This window comes from Neoarius graeffei, chromosome 13 (assembly GCF_027579695.1).
Source record: "Neoarius graeffei isolate fNeoGra1 chromosome 13, fNeoGra1.pri, whole genome shotgun sequence".
NCBI classification, from domain to species: Eukaryota; Metazoa; Chordata; class Actinopteri; order Siluriformes; family Ariidae; genus Neoarius; species Neoarius graeffei.
The window spans coordinates 26,134,199-26,147,588 of NC_083581.1; the positions used below are offsets into that span (position 1 = coordinate 26,134,199).

General features: G+C 41.1%; 1 protein-coding gene across 2 annotated transcripts in view; it reads left to right on the top strand.

The window, feature by feature from the left end:
• Window positions 1-6,675: 6,675 nt before the first annotated feature.
• The window catches only part of arhgap4a (Rho GTPase activating protein 4a), a 48,278-nt gene continuing 41,563 nt past the window's right edge, over window positions 6,676-13,390 (top strand). The window contains exons 1-2 of one of the 2 annotated variants that reach the window (XM_060937415.1): window positions 6,676-6,946; window positions 10,371-10,460. In XM_060937415.1, coding sequence (XP_060793398.1) covers window positions 10,397-10,460 — 64 coding nt within the window. In that variant the 5' untranslated portion in view covers window positions 6,676-6,946; window positions 10,371-10,396. The remainder of the gene's footprint in view (window positions 6,947-10,370; window positions 10,461-13,390) is intronic. The other variant, XM_060937414.1, reaches the window with a different exon arrangement.

Below are 13,390 nucleotides of genomic sequence, written 5' to 3' on the forward strand. Positions count from 1 at the left end.
TTCAACTTGACCAATTGACCACCACGACCACAATAATCTTAGGAATTCATTCGGTTCATACACACAATCAAACGTACAGCCGTTTTGAAGTTGTTTGGATTGTTCTGCTTTTCTGTTCTCTCCTCTTTCTCGCGTGCACACGCACACACACAAGCGTTTGCTCAATGTAATGTAATGTGGTCTGCACATTTGAGAGGCGTCTTGAGTTTGTGTCCTATGCATTGCGGCACCATATTTGGTTTGTTATTTAAATTATACGGGGTTTTGTGCCCACAGCAAACGTGACGCATGATGGCTTTTGCTGCATGTTACACGTGTGTGTGTGTGTGTGTGTGTGTAACACTGCTGCAAACCCTTAATTACAATTGAGCTACAAGAACTGACCAACTTCAGGTATTGACGCCTGTTATGATGACGTCACCTGCGCAACTTTGGTATTGGGCTTCCCCATCCAAAATGTTCAACCCCCAACCCCCCCCCCACCCCCCCCACCCCACCCCCCCCACCCCCGGCCCGTCTTGTTTTCTTTTTTCGGGGTTTTTTTTGGGGACCTTTTTTTTTTTTTCGCGCCCGCGCTCGTGCCCCCCCCACGCGATGCTGCCCGGTTGGACCGCCCCCAGGACTGCCCCTGCCTATAGCTTACAAGTATCCTGACAACATGGGGCTACCACCACCATGCTTCAACATCTAATTTTCCATGTTTTAAGGTCCCTTCTGGCGAACACCAAGCAAGCTATCATGTGCGTTTTACTGAAAAGTGGCTTGTTTCTCTCCACTCACTCTACCATGAATGTGTCTTTCCAAATCCTGTCTGATCACCTGAAGTTACCACAGATAAACTTTAACCAGGTTGTAGAAACATCTAAAAAATGATCAATAAATTCACCTAAACTTAATTTTAAGCTCAATAGCAAGGACCTGCATACTTATGAACACTTGCGTATGTAAATGTAATGAGAAATTTTCCCATGTAAAAAAATCTTCTTGAAGCTTTTGTTTATAATTTTTCTTCGATGGAAGTATTTTGTTGATTATGACCAGCTAGTGTTGTAGTCAAGACCACCTGAAACCGAGACCAAGTCATGACCAAGACCAGAGCGTATCGAGCCCGAGACAAGACCAAAACTTTGAGGGATTGAGATCAAGTCAAGAGCAAGACCAAGGTAGGATGAGACCAGTGTGTGTGAAGGGGGGCGGGGGAGGGTTGACCGCTATTAACAGTCATGAAAATTTTGAATTAGCACTGAGTTATGTTATTGGTTGCATTTGAAGCAGCAAGTTTTACATCCAATCACAGTAATGATGTTAACAAATAAATCAGACAGTGCACAGGCAATTTAATGAAATCCCCGCAATTAGTCTTAACCGGTCTTGAAATAAAATCCAGAGTCCTCTATGTCTGAGACCAAGACAAGACCGAATAAAAATGCAGTCGATTCCGAGATGAGACTGAGACCTTCAAAAAGTGGTTTTGAGACCAGTCTCGAGACCATGTGAGTGATGCAACTCTACTACTGGCTATTATGCTGAATTTGTCAGCCCTGTCTATCCCATTCATCAGTAGAAATGAGCCATCATAAGACCACTGTTCACCAAATATTATTTGAGTGGTGATCCATTGCAGTGGCGGCTGGTAGTCTTTCAAACAGGGGAGGCTGGTCGGTTACGATATTTCCAGATTTTAAAAGAAAAAGAAAAAACATAAATTTTGCCCATACTCTTGCCTCTGATCTGGCTGATTGTTGGCAGGGTCACAAACTGTGAAATAACAGGTTCTTTTGGCCCATTAGCCTACTGTCCAATATACATGATGGTGGTGTTGGGGGGGTATATTTTCTCATCTCATCTCATTATCTCTAGCCGCTTTATCCTTCTACAGGGTCGCAGACAAGCTGGAGCCTATCCCAGCTGACTACGGGCGAAAGGCGGGGTACACCCTGGACAAGTCGCCAGGTCATCACAGGGCTGACACATAGACACAGACAACCATTCACACTCGCATTCACACCTACGGTCAATTTAGAGTCACCAGTTAACCTAACCTGCATGTCTTTGGATTGTGGGGGAAACCGGAGCACCTGGAGGAAACCCACACGGACACGGGGAGAACATGCAAACTCCACACACAAAGGCCCTCGCCGGCCATGGGGCTCGAACCCGGACCTTCTTGCTGTGAGGCGACAGCGCTAACCACTACACCACCGTGACGCCTAGGGTGTATTTTAACATTTTATCTTTTAAAATTGTGGCATGTTGTTTAAAAATTGATCATTATTGAAAGCAGCTCTTTGTCAGGAACCTCAGCAGTAACAGCAGAGTGTTCTGGAATAGGCACAAACACTGACCTTGGGGAGCCAAACATAGAGCTGGGTGCCACACATTTCATTCAATGACACTTTCCCTATATTTTACTTATTTTGACTGAGAAATGTTTTATTGACAATTTTGATAACCCTTCACTTTTAATCCAGGTCTGTAGTGTGAAATGTTCTCGGCTGTGTTTTTGTTTAAAAATGTTTTCCAAATTGTAGCTGTGTTTAATTCATATCCAGAGAAACATATATTCCAATATAATATACTCAGCATAAACATTTTAAATAGATTCTATATTTTTGGTCCATCCATGACATATTACTAAAGTAGCCTATTTACTGTTGTTGATGTGGGTCACTTGCTGTTATCCAATTCACTTTCTCGTACCAGGAGAGCTGAAAGGAACGAGTATTATTCCCTACCTTTTTCACCAAGTCAATTTGAGGCGTTGGTCTACCCTGCTCTTTAATTTTAATTTTTTCCTCGAAAGGAAGACTGGCAAATGGCTTCACCAAAATTAAATCAGCAATGCTTGGCATCCGTGCGCAGCTTTCTTGCTAGCTGACTAGCCCCCTCAAGTTCAAGTTCAGTCACTCAAATAAACGAAATTTCTGGAACTAAGATAGCAAACTTGACAACACTATATTTACACTTTATTTACAATGAAAAATATACAAACTAAAAAAGCTGGCAGAAACCGTATGTAATGAATGAAATCGAAATGTAAGCTGATCTCTTACAATACACCACAGCACTTGCGAATCCGCATGAGACTGACCTGAGATTCACCGCTGCCTGTCTATATTTGAAACGAGCTGTCAATCAAAGAAAATATCCGGCCGCTTTCACCAATCACCAGTCTCCTCGCGGAAACTGCCATGTCCCTCCCACTGTGAGGCTGGGAGTCTGTGGGCGGGCGTTTTCACAGTATTTGTCCAATAACCGTCTTGCATTTTGAGATTGAAAAGCGCATAGCTCCCAAATGGCATTGAAGTCCACTGAGGCTGGGCTGCATCGCGCTGTCACGAGGGGGAAAAACTCACGCACACATTTGGCGAACTGGGGAAAGTTATAACGGAATGATTTCGCCCTGTAGTTGCGTTGAGCACATATATTTCTATGATTCTGGATCTGAAATAGCAATGTTATAAGGTCGGCTATAACATAAGCCTAGCGCAATTCATCCTACACGATGTTCGTCATTTTTAGAGGAGGCTGAGCCTCCCTCGTTGTCTTAGAGCAATCGCCTGTGATCCATTGTTAGAACACTGTTAATGACACTGAAATAGAAGTGTTGTTTTGTGCACTGTGTCCACTTACTGGCCACTTTTTAGATGCACCCACCTTGTTGATGCACCTTGTTGACATTCAGTTAAAGTGTAAGTTCCAAAGGACCGAATGGTTGACTCTATGTCATCATCATTCTTACTAGGTTCAGTATGATTAATGGTGCCATAAATTGGAAAGCTGTTAATCTGCATTGAAAAAGGAGAGTTCGGTACATGGAACTGACATACTGTGAAACTCAAACAATATTGTCTCCTTTTTCAAATGCAGATCCTGCATATGTGAAAATTCTAGAGTGTTTCATAATAGTCCAGACTTATCAATATTTAAGTCTGCTCTGGGCAGTGTGTGTGTGTGTGTGTGTGTGTGTGTGTGTGTGTGTGTGTGTGTGTGTGTGTGTGTGTGTGTGTGTTTTTCACTGCTTCAGGTGGGTGAAAGTAGAGCCTAAGTTCCCCTTGGGGATTAATAAAGTATCCAAAAAAGTAGCTCGCAATGGTGTCTAATTTTATCCACTTTTTAATGGTTGAAGCAAGATCATCTTAAATTGAAAGGTTCATAGTTAGCTAACAACTTTAATTTACTTTGTCTTTTTGTCAAGATCAAAAGTAAGTAGCTAGTATGGGTGATGTTAGCTAGTAACATAGTATGACAACCTAGCATATGCACACGAGGGACCAATTTATTTTCCTGCATGTGTCCCATTCAAAGAAATGTCATATCGACACTAGATGATGCTTCCGAGTGGCACTTCTAGGTTGTATTTCCGGACTGTATTTCCCAGCGCACACTGCAGCCTGTGGACATGACCACTATGGATGATCATGGCCTAGTAATGCACACTAGCTGCAAACCAGCCAATCAGAGCAGAGCTTATCGACATACGAGTCCACCAAAACAAAACACTCTTGTTTCATTCTAGGGCCAAATCATAGGGTTGTAAATGGGAGTGTAAAACCACACCTGGACATTTTTCACCTTGACCAAAGTCACGTAGCTTGTATTTAAACATTTAGAGAAGATTTTAAAACATTGAATAAATGCATTCCATAGCACCTTTAAACAAATAGATGGTGCTTTGAGCCATTTTCAAACCATAAAATGCTTATTTTTATTTTAATAAAAGGAAATTTTGTCAATGATCTCACCAGCATTGATGTGTTTTATCACAGTATAATCATATCATATATTTATAGCTGGGCGGCACGGTGGTGTAGTGGTTAGCGCTGTCGCCTCACAGCAAGAAGGTCCTGGGTTCGAGCCCCGGGGCCGGCGAGGGCCTTTCTGTGTGGAGTTTGCATGTTCTCCCCGTGTCCGCGTGGGTTTCCTCCGGGTGCTCCGGTTTCCCCCACAGTCCAAAGACATGCAGGTTAGGTTAACTGGTGACTCTAAATTGAGCGTAGGTGTGAATGTGAGTGTGAATGGTTGTCTGTGTCTATGTGTCAGCCCTGTGATGACCTGGCGACTTGTCCAGGGTGTACCCCGCCTTTCGCCCGTAGTCAGCTGGGATAGGCTCCAGCTTGCCTGCGACCCTGTAGAAGGATAAAGCGGCTAGAGATGATATGAGATATTTATAGCTTAAAAACACATTTAAGTGTGCAGTACTACTTTAAAGACCATAGTTCATTTTTTCCATGCACAGTTTGTGGTGTGAACTTTTCATCAATACTTGGTGGACTGTTTTCAACCCAGCAGTGCCACTGATCTTTTTAAAATCCCTTTCTACTAACAAGGAGTGTATGGGGGAATAACACAGTGGCGCTGTTTAGAAAGTGCAACTAGTAAGTAAGTTTATCAGATAAAGGAACAAGTAATTATAATGTCATAACATACTGTAGGTGGATGTGGTGAAAGGTTTATCATAGTATACAAAGTTTCCAGAGAAACAGGATGTTGTGGACAACAAAGTGCTACTATATATATATTCATCTCATCTCATTATCTGTAGCCGCTTTATCCTGTTCTACAGGGTCGCAGGCAAGCTGGAGCCTATCCCAGCTGACTACGGGCGAAAGGCGGGGTACACTCTGGACAAGTCGCCAGGTCATCACAGGGCTGACACATAAACAAACAACCATTCACACTCACATTCACACCTACGGTCAATTTAGAGTCACCAGTTAACCTAACCTGCATGTCTTTGGACTGTTGGGGAAACCGGAGCACCCGGAGGAAACCCACGTGGACACGGGGAGAACATGCAAACTCCACACAGAAAGGCCCTAGTTGGCCGCTCGATTATAAAATATATTAGTGATATCAGCTTCTCTTCTGATCTTTCTGATCAACGCATCAAGGTGCTCACTAGAAGTCGGACTATTCTGGATCATCTCTAGAGACAGTTATATGTGAAAATTCAAGGATATCAGATGTTTCCTAGAGCCAATCTGGCACCAAGAACCATTCTGATGTTTGATGTGAAGCATTTGATTTGTATCAGCCAAATGAAGTTGGTGGTCAATGCATATAATTCAGTCATCTTCAGAATCTGCTTTCTCCTGGGCAGAGTCTGAGTGCCAGTTGGCAGGAATAACCCTGAATGAGATTCCAGTCCACACACATTCACTTCTCGGGATCATAGTAGCCAATCGACCTATTAGCAATTGGCCTACTGGTAGCCACTGACCTACTAGGTTGGAGGAAACCAGAGAACCTGTCGTAAAACCCATGCAGACACAGGGAGAATGTGTGCAGCTCCATGCAGGGAGTAACCAGAGCAAGAGCATTTATATACAATGCATGTGAATACATTGTATATAAAATCATTCTTTGTGTACACATAGTCTATGAGAACATACATTATAAATATAAATAAGTACATAAAAATGATGCTAGCAGCAGTGAATAAGTCATCAGTATTAGGTTCTGTTGCTGTAATTGTTGAATTGCTTCCAATTAATTTCCATCCTCACTTAGACATCCACGATTTCCCTCCAGCATTTTCAATGACAAGTCATAGCATGCTCCAGTAAAGCCAAGAAAGATTAAATGTGACTACAGTGGATGAGTAGAGGGTGCTAAAGTTGCTCAAGTATACACACTTAGTTTTGAAGAACCTTCATGTGTGTGTGTGTGTGTGTGTGTGAGAGAGAGAGAGAGAAAGAAAATGAGTGGGCAGCAACAAGAGCAGAGGAGGAACTCAAAAATCTGTTGTCTCTCTTTCTCAGTCTGAGTGAGTTGATATGAGGGCACTATCCCGGCTCATGACACATGTGTGAGAGCAAGAGATCTCTAGTGTGCTTGGACTACAACAAGGCTATATATTAACGCAAGGGAGACAGCACATCTTGTTACGTGTTTGAAGGTTTCTGTGAAGGCCAATGTGAGAGGTGCCGAGAATAAGTGTTGGGTAAGTCTTCAACAAAAATATCTGTCCTACAAAGGAACAACGTGTGGGCTTTCTGTACTTGTACTGTATTGGGATGGGTTACAGATAGGCATTTTTTGTTAGTATTAGAAGCTTGAGTGGATCATGAATCAGCATGTATTATTAGTAGTAGTAGTAGTAATCCAAAAATGACATTTTGACCAGACAAATTCAAACCGACAGACACTTTAGTGCAAGAAATAAATGAAATAAGAACAATATCTTGCTGAAGTTGATATTCAGCCCATTTTATAATCAGTATCTATCAGTGATACAGTATGAATGAGTTATATTTTAGTTTGCTCATTTCATTTATGGGAAAAGAGGAAGTTTTCTTCTTTAAGCTCAGAGAGAGAGAGAGAGAGAGAGGAGGGGTGAGTAATGGTGAGAGTAAGTTGCTGGGGTATGATTTGCTCATGTTTTTGTTGCTCCTAACACAGGAAGCATACTTTCTTCCCTTTTTCTTTGGCCTGGTGCATCAGCCACCATGTGAAGTGCAAGTGAACTGTTTTGCAGCTTCACCCCGGCATGCACGGTCACAGCAGTTCGCTCTAGACTGAAGCTGGTAGCTACAAGTTACTGCATGCACATGCTTTTTATCCACGCTGATATACCTGAGGTCTCTTTTCTTCCATTTTTAGACACACTAGTAGTGATTGGGCTTTCCACTTTCACTCATACAGTATATGGAGTATAGTATAGTATATATGTAAGTAGTATGATTAATGCTTAAATGAATATATTTAGGCTGTTGGATTAGACTATATGACGACATATTCTCCATTAGAAATATAGTTTAATGTGATTGATTGTATTATATATATAGGCACCTAACCCCCAACTGCTTCCAGGGCTGTTCTGGGTATGTTGTATGTCGCTCTGCATAAGAGCGTCTGCTAAATGCCTGTAATATAAGTTAATGCAATATATAAACTGATGTATAACCATGACTTTAAGCATTATTTTCAACAGCTATATGTTTAGTGCTAGATTTATATAGGCTATATGATGTACAAGACTTTGTTTTCAAAATGGTTGTACTCAGTGCATGTACTAACACTAATGGTAACAAATATTGTTTTCAGTAGACTAGAATAAGTGGTTATCTTTGCTGAACATGAACATCACCTCCACAGTGTTGCAAATACAACCCCAATTTCAAAAAAGTTGGGACACTGTGTAAAACATAAATAAAAACAGAATGTCAGGATTTGCAAATCATGGAAACCCTATATTTCATTGAAAATAGTAAAAAGGCAACATATCAAATGTTGAAACTGAGATTTTTTTTTAAAAATATATGTTCATTTTAAATTTGATGTCAGCAACACGTTTCAGAAAAGCTGGGACGGGGCAACAAAAGACTGAAAAAGTTGTGTAATGCTAACCTTTGGTTAATTGGTAACGGGTCAGTAACATAATTGGGCATAAAAAGAGCATCCCAGAGAGGCTCAGTCTCTCAGAAGTAAAGATGGGGAGGGGTTCACCGCTCTGTGAAAGACTGCGTGGGCAAACAGTGCAACAGTTTAAGAGTAACGTTCCTCAATGTAAAATTGCAAAGAATTTGGGGCTCACATCATCTATGGTACATAATATCATTAAAAGATTTAGAAAATCTGGAGAAATCTCTGTATGCAAGAGTCAAGGCTGCCTGTGATCTTCAGGCCCTCAGGTGACACTGCATTAAAAGCAGACCCATGTCTGTAGTGGAAATCACTGTATGGGCTCAGGAACACTTCAGAAAACCATCATTTGTGAAAACAGTTCATTACTGCATCCACAAATGCAAGTTAAAACCAGATATAAACAATATCCAGAAACACCACCACCTTCTCTGGGTCCAAGCTCTTTTACGATGGGCTGAGGCAAAGGGGAAAATTGTCCCGAAGTCTGACAAATCAAAATTAGAAATTATTTTTAGAAATCATGGTCACCACATCCTTCAGGCTAAAAAGGAGAGGGACCATCTGGTTTGTTATCAGTGTACAGTTCAAAAGCCAGCATCTGTGATGGTATGAGAGTGCATTAGTGCGCATGACATAAGTAGCTTGTACAGCTGGGAAGGCATCATTAATGCTGAATGATATATACCCGTTTCAGAGCAATATGCTGCCATCCAGACAAAAATTTTTTCAGGGAAGGCCTTCCTTCTTTCAGCAAGACAATGCCAACCTGCTTTCTGTACATATTAAAACTGCATGGCTCCATATTAAAAGAGTCCAGGTGCTAAACTGGCCTGCCTGCAGTCCAGACCTGTCTCCCATTTAAAACATTTGGCACATTATGAAGTGCAAAATACAACAAAGGAGACCCCGAACTGTTGAGCAACTGAACTTGTATATCAGGCAAAAATGGGACAACATTGCTCTTTCAAAACTACAGTAATTGGTCTCCTCAGTTCCCAAACATTTACAGAGTGTTATTAAATGTAGAGGTGATGCAACACAGTGGTAAACATGCCCCTGTTTCAACTTTTTTTGAAATATGTTGCTGACATTAAATTGAAAATGAGCATATATTTTAAAAAATATATATATTTCTCAGTTTCAACTTTTGATGACCTGGCGACTTGTCCAGGGTGTACCCCGCCTTTCGCCCGTAGTCAGCTGGGATAGGCTCCAGCTTGCCTGCGACCCAGTAGAACAGGATAAAGCGGCTAGAGATAATGAGATGAAATGAGTTTCAACTTTTGATATGTTGTCTTTGTACTATTTTCAATGAAATATAGGGTTTCCATGATTTGCAAATTATCGCATTCTGTTTTCATTTACAATTTACACAGCTTTCAAACTTTTTTGGAATTGGGGTTGTACACTCCCACACATGCATAAGATCATTGCTACTTTTGCATGTTATGCTTAGTTCCTCTGAAATATGATACATATTTTACAGTATAGTGCATCTGGGGCAGCTTTGAATGACAGAAACAGGATCATATGTTGAGTTGGCTGCTATTTGGGTTGTGTGATCATTTATACCTATGATAAGACAGTGTGGATCATTTTCATTGCAAGTAACTGTGTATGGGCGCTGTGTGAGACGGCTGCCTCTCCAGTAGCTCTGTAGTTTTAGCTCTTTTAATCTCTTTTTTTTTTCACTTTTTTTTTTTTTTTTTTTACTTTTCTGCTCTTCTTATGAAGACATGGTGTGTTTAACTATATAACATGGATATTTTCTTAATTTCCCTGAGGGAACCCGCCCAAAGGGATCAATAAAGTTTTATCTAATCTAATCTAACTGCACAAACCCATGTCTGAGTGTCTATTGGATGATTCTGCTGGCTGTCATTCAGTAGTGTCCAGTATGTACAAAGGCCATAATAATGTTCACCTATGATCAGACAGACTGCATGCACGTCGACATGTGACTATTTTCTGATGATATTTCATTGGTTTTGTGTTCAAAGCAGAGTTCCATCCAGTCAGAGCTACAATGTCATCCTACAATGTCAAACTGAGAAGAGTTGGAAGCGCTGATTATGACACACAGCTTAAAGGTAAGACAGAAGTTAAATATCCTTAAAAAAGAAATTTAATAATAATAATAATAATAATAATAATGTAATTTATTTCATTTCTACACAGCAGAGAACAAATCCAGACCTTTGCAGTAAAGGATGCTTAGTGAAAGCAGTCAGTGTGTAGTGCAAAGACATTTCACTTGATAATTCTAAAGAAATAGCTGTTTGAACCATACATTTAACTTCAGAATTATTGGAACCTTAGGGGAATGATTGTGGAAAATAAATAAATACAAACAGCAGTCATTAAAATAAGGATTTTTTTTCCCCCTATAATACTGTTCTTGTTTTTTTTTCCTCAGAGTATAACTTGGCAATCCGAAGCATAATTTTCATGATTTATGACTATTATTTAATGATATAACTAATTTTGGATACCCCTATTCACAGACTTTTTAAAAAATACTATTTCAGTCTACTTCGATTTGAGAATAATAATCAATAATGACATTAACACTATAAAATAACACAGAAGAAATTATGCAGGGACTTCAACAATTCAACAAATGCAAAATATTTTACATTCTTAACAATATTCACATTTAAACCAATATGGAAATGGTTAGAGGAACCCAATATACTGTTTTGCAAAAGAACTTCAACCCTATTGCAAACCAGATGGTTGAAATCAAATTCCACATAAACTAAAATAAATAAATAAATAAATAAATGAACCGTATAAGGGAGCTCCATAGACTGATTTAGGACCCCACTGCAAGTGTCCCATTTTAACAAGAGGTTCAGAATTGTTCTCACTAAGGGAGGCTTTAACAAATATTAGCTGTAATGGTGCCAGTCATTTAGATTATTTTTTAAATGTACTATTTAAGTTAACCAAAAGAGAAATACTGTAGTTTGTCGAAAAAAAGTAGTAATCCTCATAAGTGTGCTTCCTACAACTGTTATTTATTTTAGACATTCAGCTTTGCTCGCTTTAATGAAAGGTACCAATAATTCTGGGCTGACTGCTTATCTGGGTGACTGGTTGAAAATCTCAAGCTGAGTTAAATAACAGTTGGCATTTTCACTTTACCATTTTGATGTATAACCCTTCAGATTTGTACAGGCACAAGTCACTTTGGGGAAAAGAAAAAAGTATGGAATATAAGCATAGCTAACAGCTATGTGTTTGTAAATGTAGTGATCCCTGGGGTGTGGAACACTGAAGCACAGGATAGGTGGGTTTGGGGTAGCATATTTTCTTTATTTTTAAGCTTTTCAGCTTTAAACAGAGCAGCTTTCCAGCTTTACTGGCATTGGACACATGCACGCGCTCTCAGTTGGGACAACTGCCTTCTCTCAGCTCTCTCTCCCCTTATCAACCCTTGACCATCACTGGAACACACACACACACACACACACACACACACACACACACACACACACACACACACACAATCAATTAGACACAGGTATGATCATTTTGCCACTCTCTTTCATTGGCCTCGCTCTCCATTCACAAACTGGAGCTTGACCATGTCCCCGATGCCACCCCCCCACTGCCTGACTCAGGTTGGGGAGCCGTCCAGTCTGTGGCCAACTACACCCCCCCGGATAGGAAAGAGAGTCCACTACCACCATTTGCGCCCCTGGCCTGTGGACCACCTCAAACTCAGAGGGCTAGATACCAATGGGTGATCCTCGTGTTGGCATCCTTCATGTGGTGGAGCCATTGAAGTGGGGCATGGTCTGAGCAGAGGGTGAAAGGGTGACTCTTTGAGTTCATCACGAACCACTTTTTTTGTGTGTTCAGGTAAGTGGTATGTGCGGCTCTGCACCACCACCCCTGGGGGTGTCTCAATGAGGTGAGTGTGACCAGGAAGGGGCAAGAACACATCAGAAAACTCTGCTTGCAACCTGGCAACCTCCACAGTTTGGGATGGTGAGAGGTGGTCTCTACAGGGCTGGGTGGCTATTTTTGTTTTTACTTCCGGTTCCAGCTCCGCCCTCTCCAGAGCTACTAATGCTACAGGGACCTCCTCATTCCATAGTTTAAGCAGGTTGAGGTGGTATATCTGCTGTTCCCCGCCCCTATCCATCCACTTCACCTCATAGTCTATATCCCCAATTTGCCATGTAACCTTGAAGGGCCCTTGCCACTTAACGAGTAATTTAGAGGTTGATGTGGGTAATAATACGAGCAATTGATCTCCCAGTGTGAATTCCCAAAGGCATGAATGGTTGAGAGGAGAAAACCTCTATAATAATCCAGTAGAAGGTTACTGGAAACCACTACTGCAATTGTCCCAAGGCTGGCTATGCAGTGACATGCCAGATGACCGCGTGTGTGGAGTTTTGTGTGCAGGTCGAGAATGTATTGAATTTTGCTTTTATTGCTTGATGGTCGCTCCTCCCAATTTTCCTACATGATGTTTAGGATGCCATGAGGTCAATACCCATATAATAATTCAAACAGATGAAAACCCCCATGGACACTTCTTGAACCTCTCCTACTGCAAATAACAGGGGTTCAAGCCATTTATCCCAGTTACGTGTGTCTTTGCTCACAAACTTACAAATTAAGTTTTTCAAGGTTTGGTTAAACCACTTGAACAAACTGTCTGTCTGTGGGTGATGAACGTTTGTGCAGATGGAGTTAATCCCCAGTAACTCGTACAGTTTGCAAAGGGTGCATGACATAAATGTAGTACCCTGATCAGTTAGGATTTCTTTTGGAATCCCGATTCAGGAGATAATTTTAAACAGTGCCTCCATGACATTGCATGCAGAAATGTTACACAGTGGTACTGCTTCTGGGTATCACATTGCATAGTACAGCATTTCTCAACCTTTTTTCAGTCATGGCACCCTTCAGAAGTATGAAATTCTCAAGGCACCCCCATATAAAATATACGCAGTTACGCTGACCATACACTGACCCCGGCAGTGACATTGTGACATGGGAA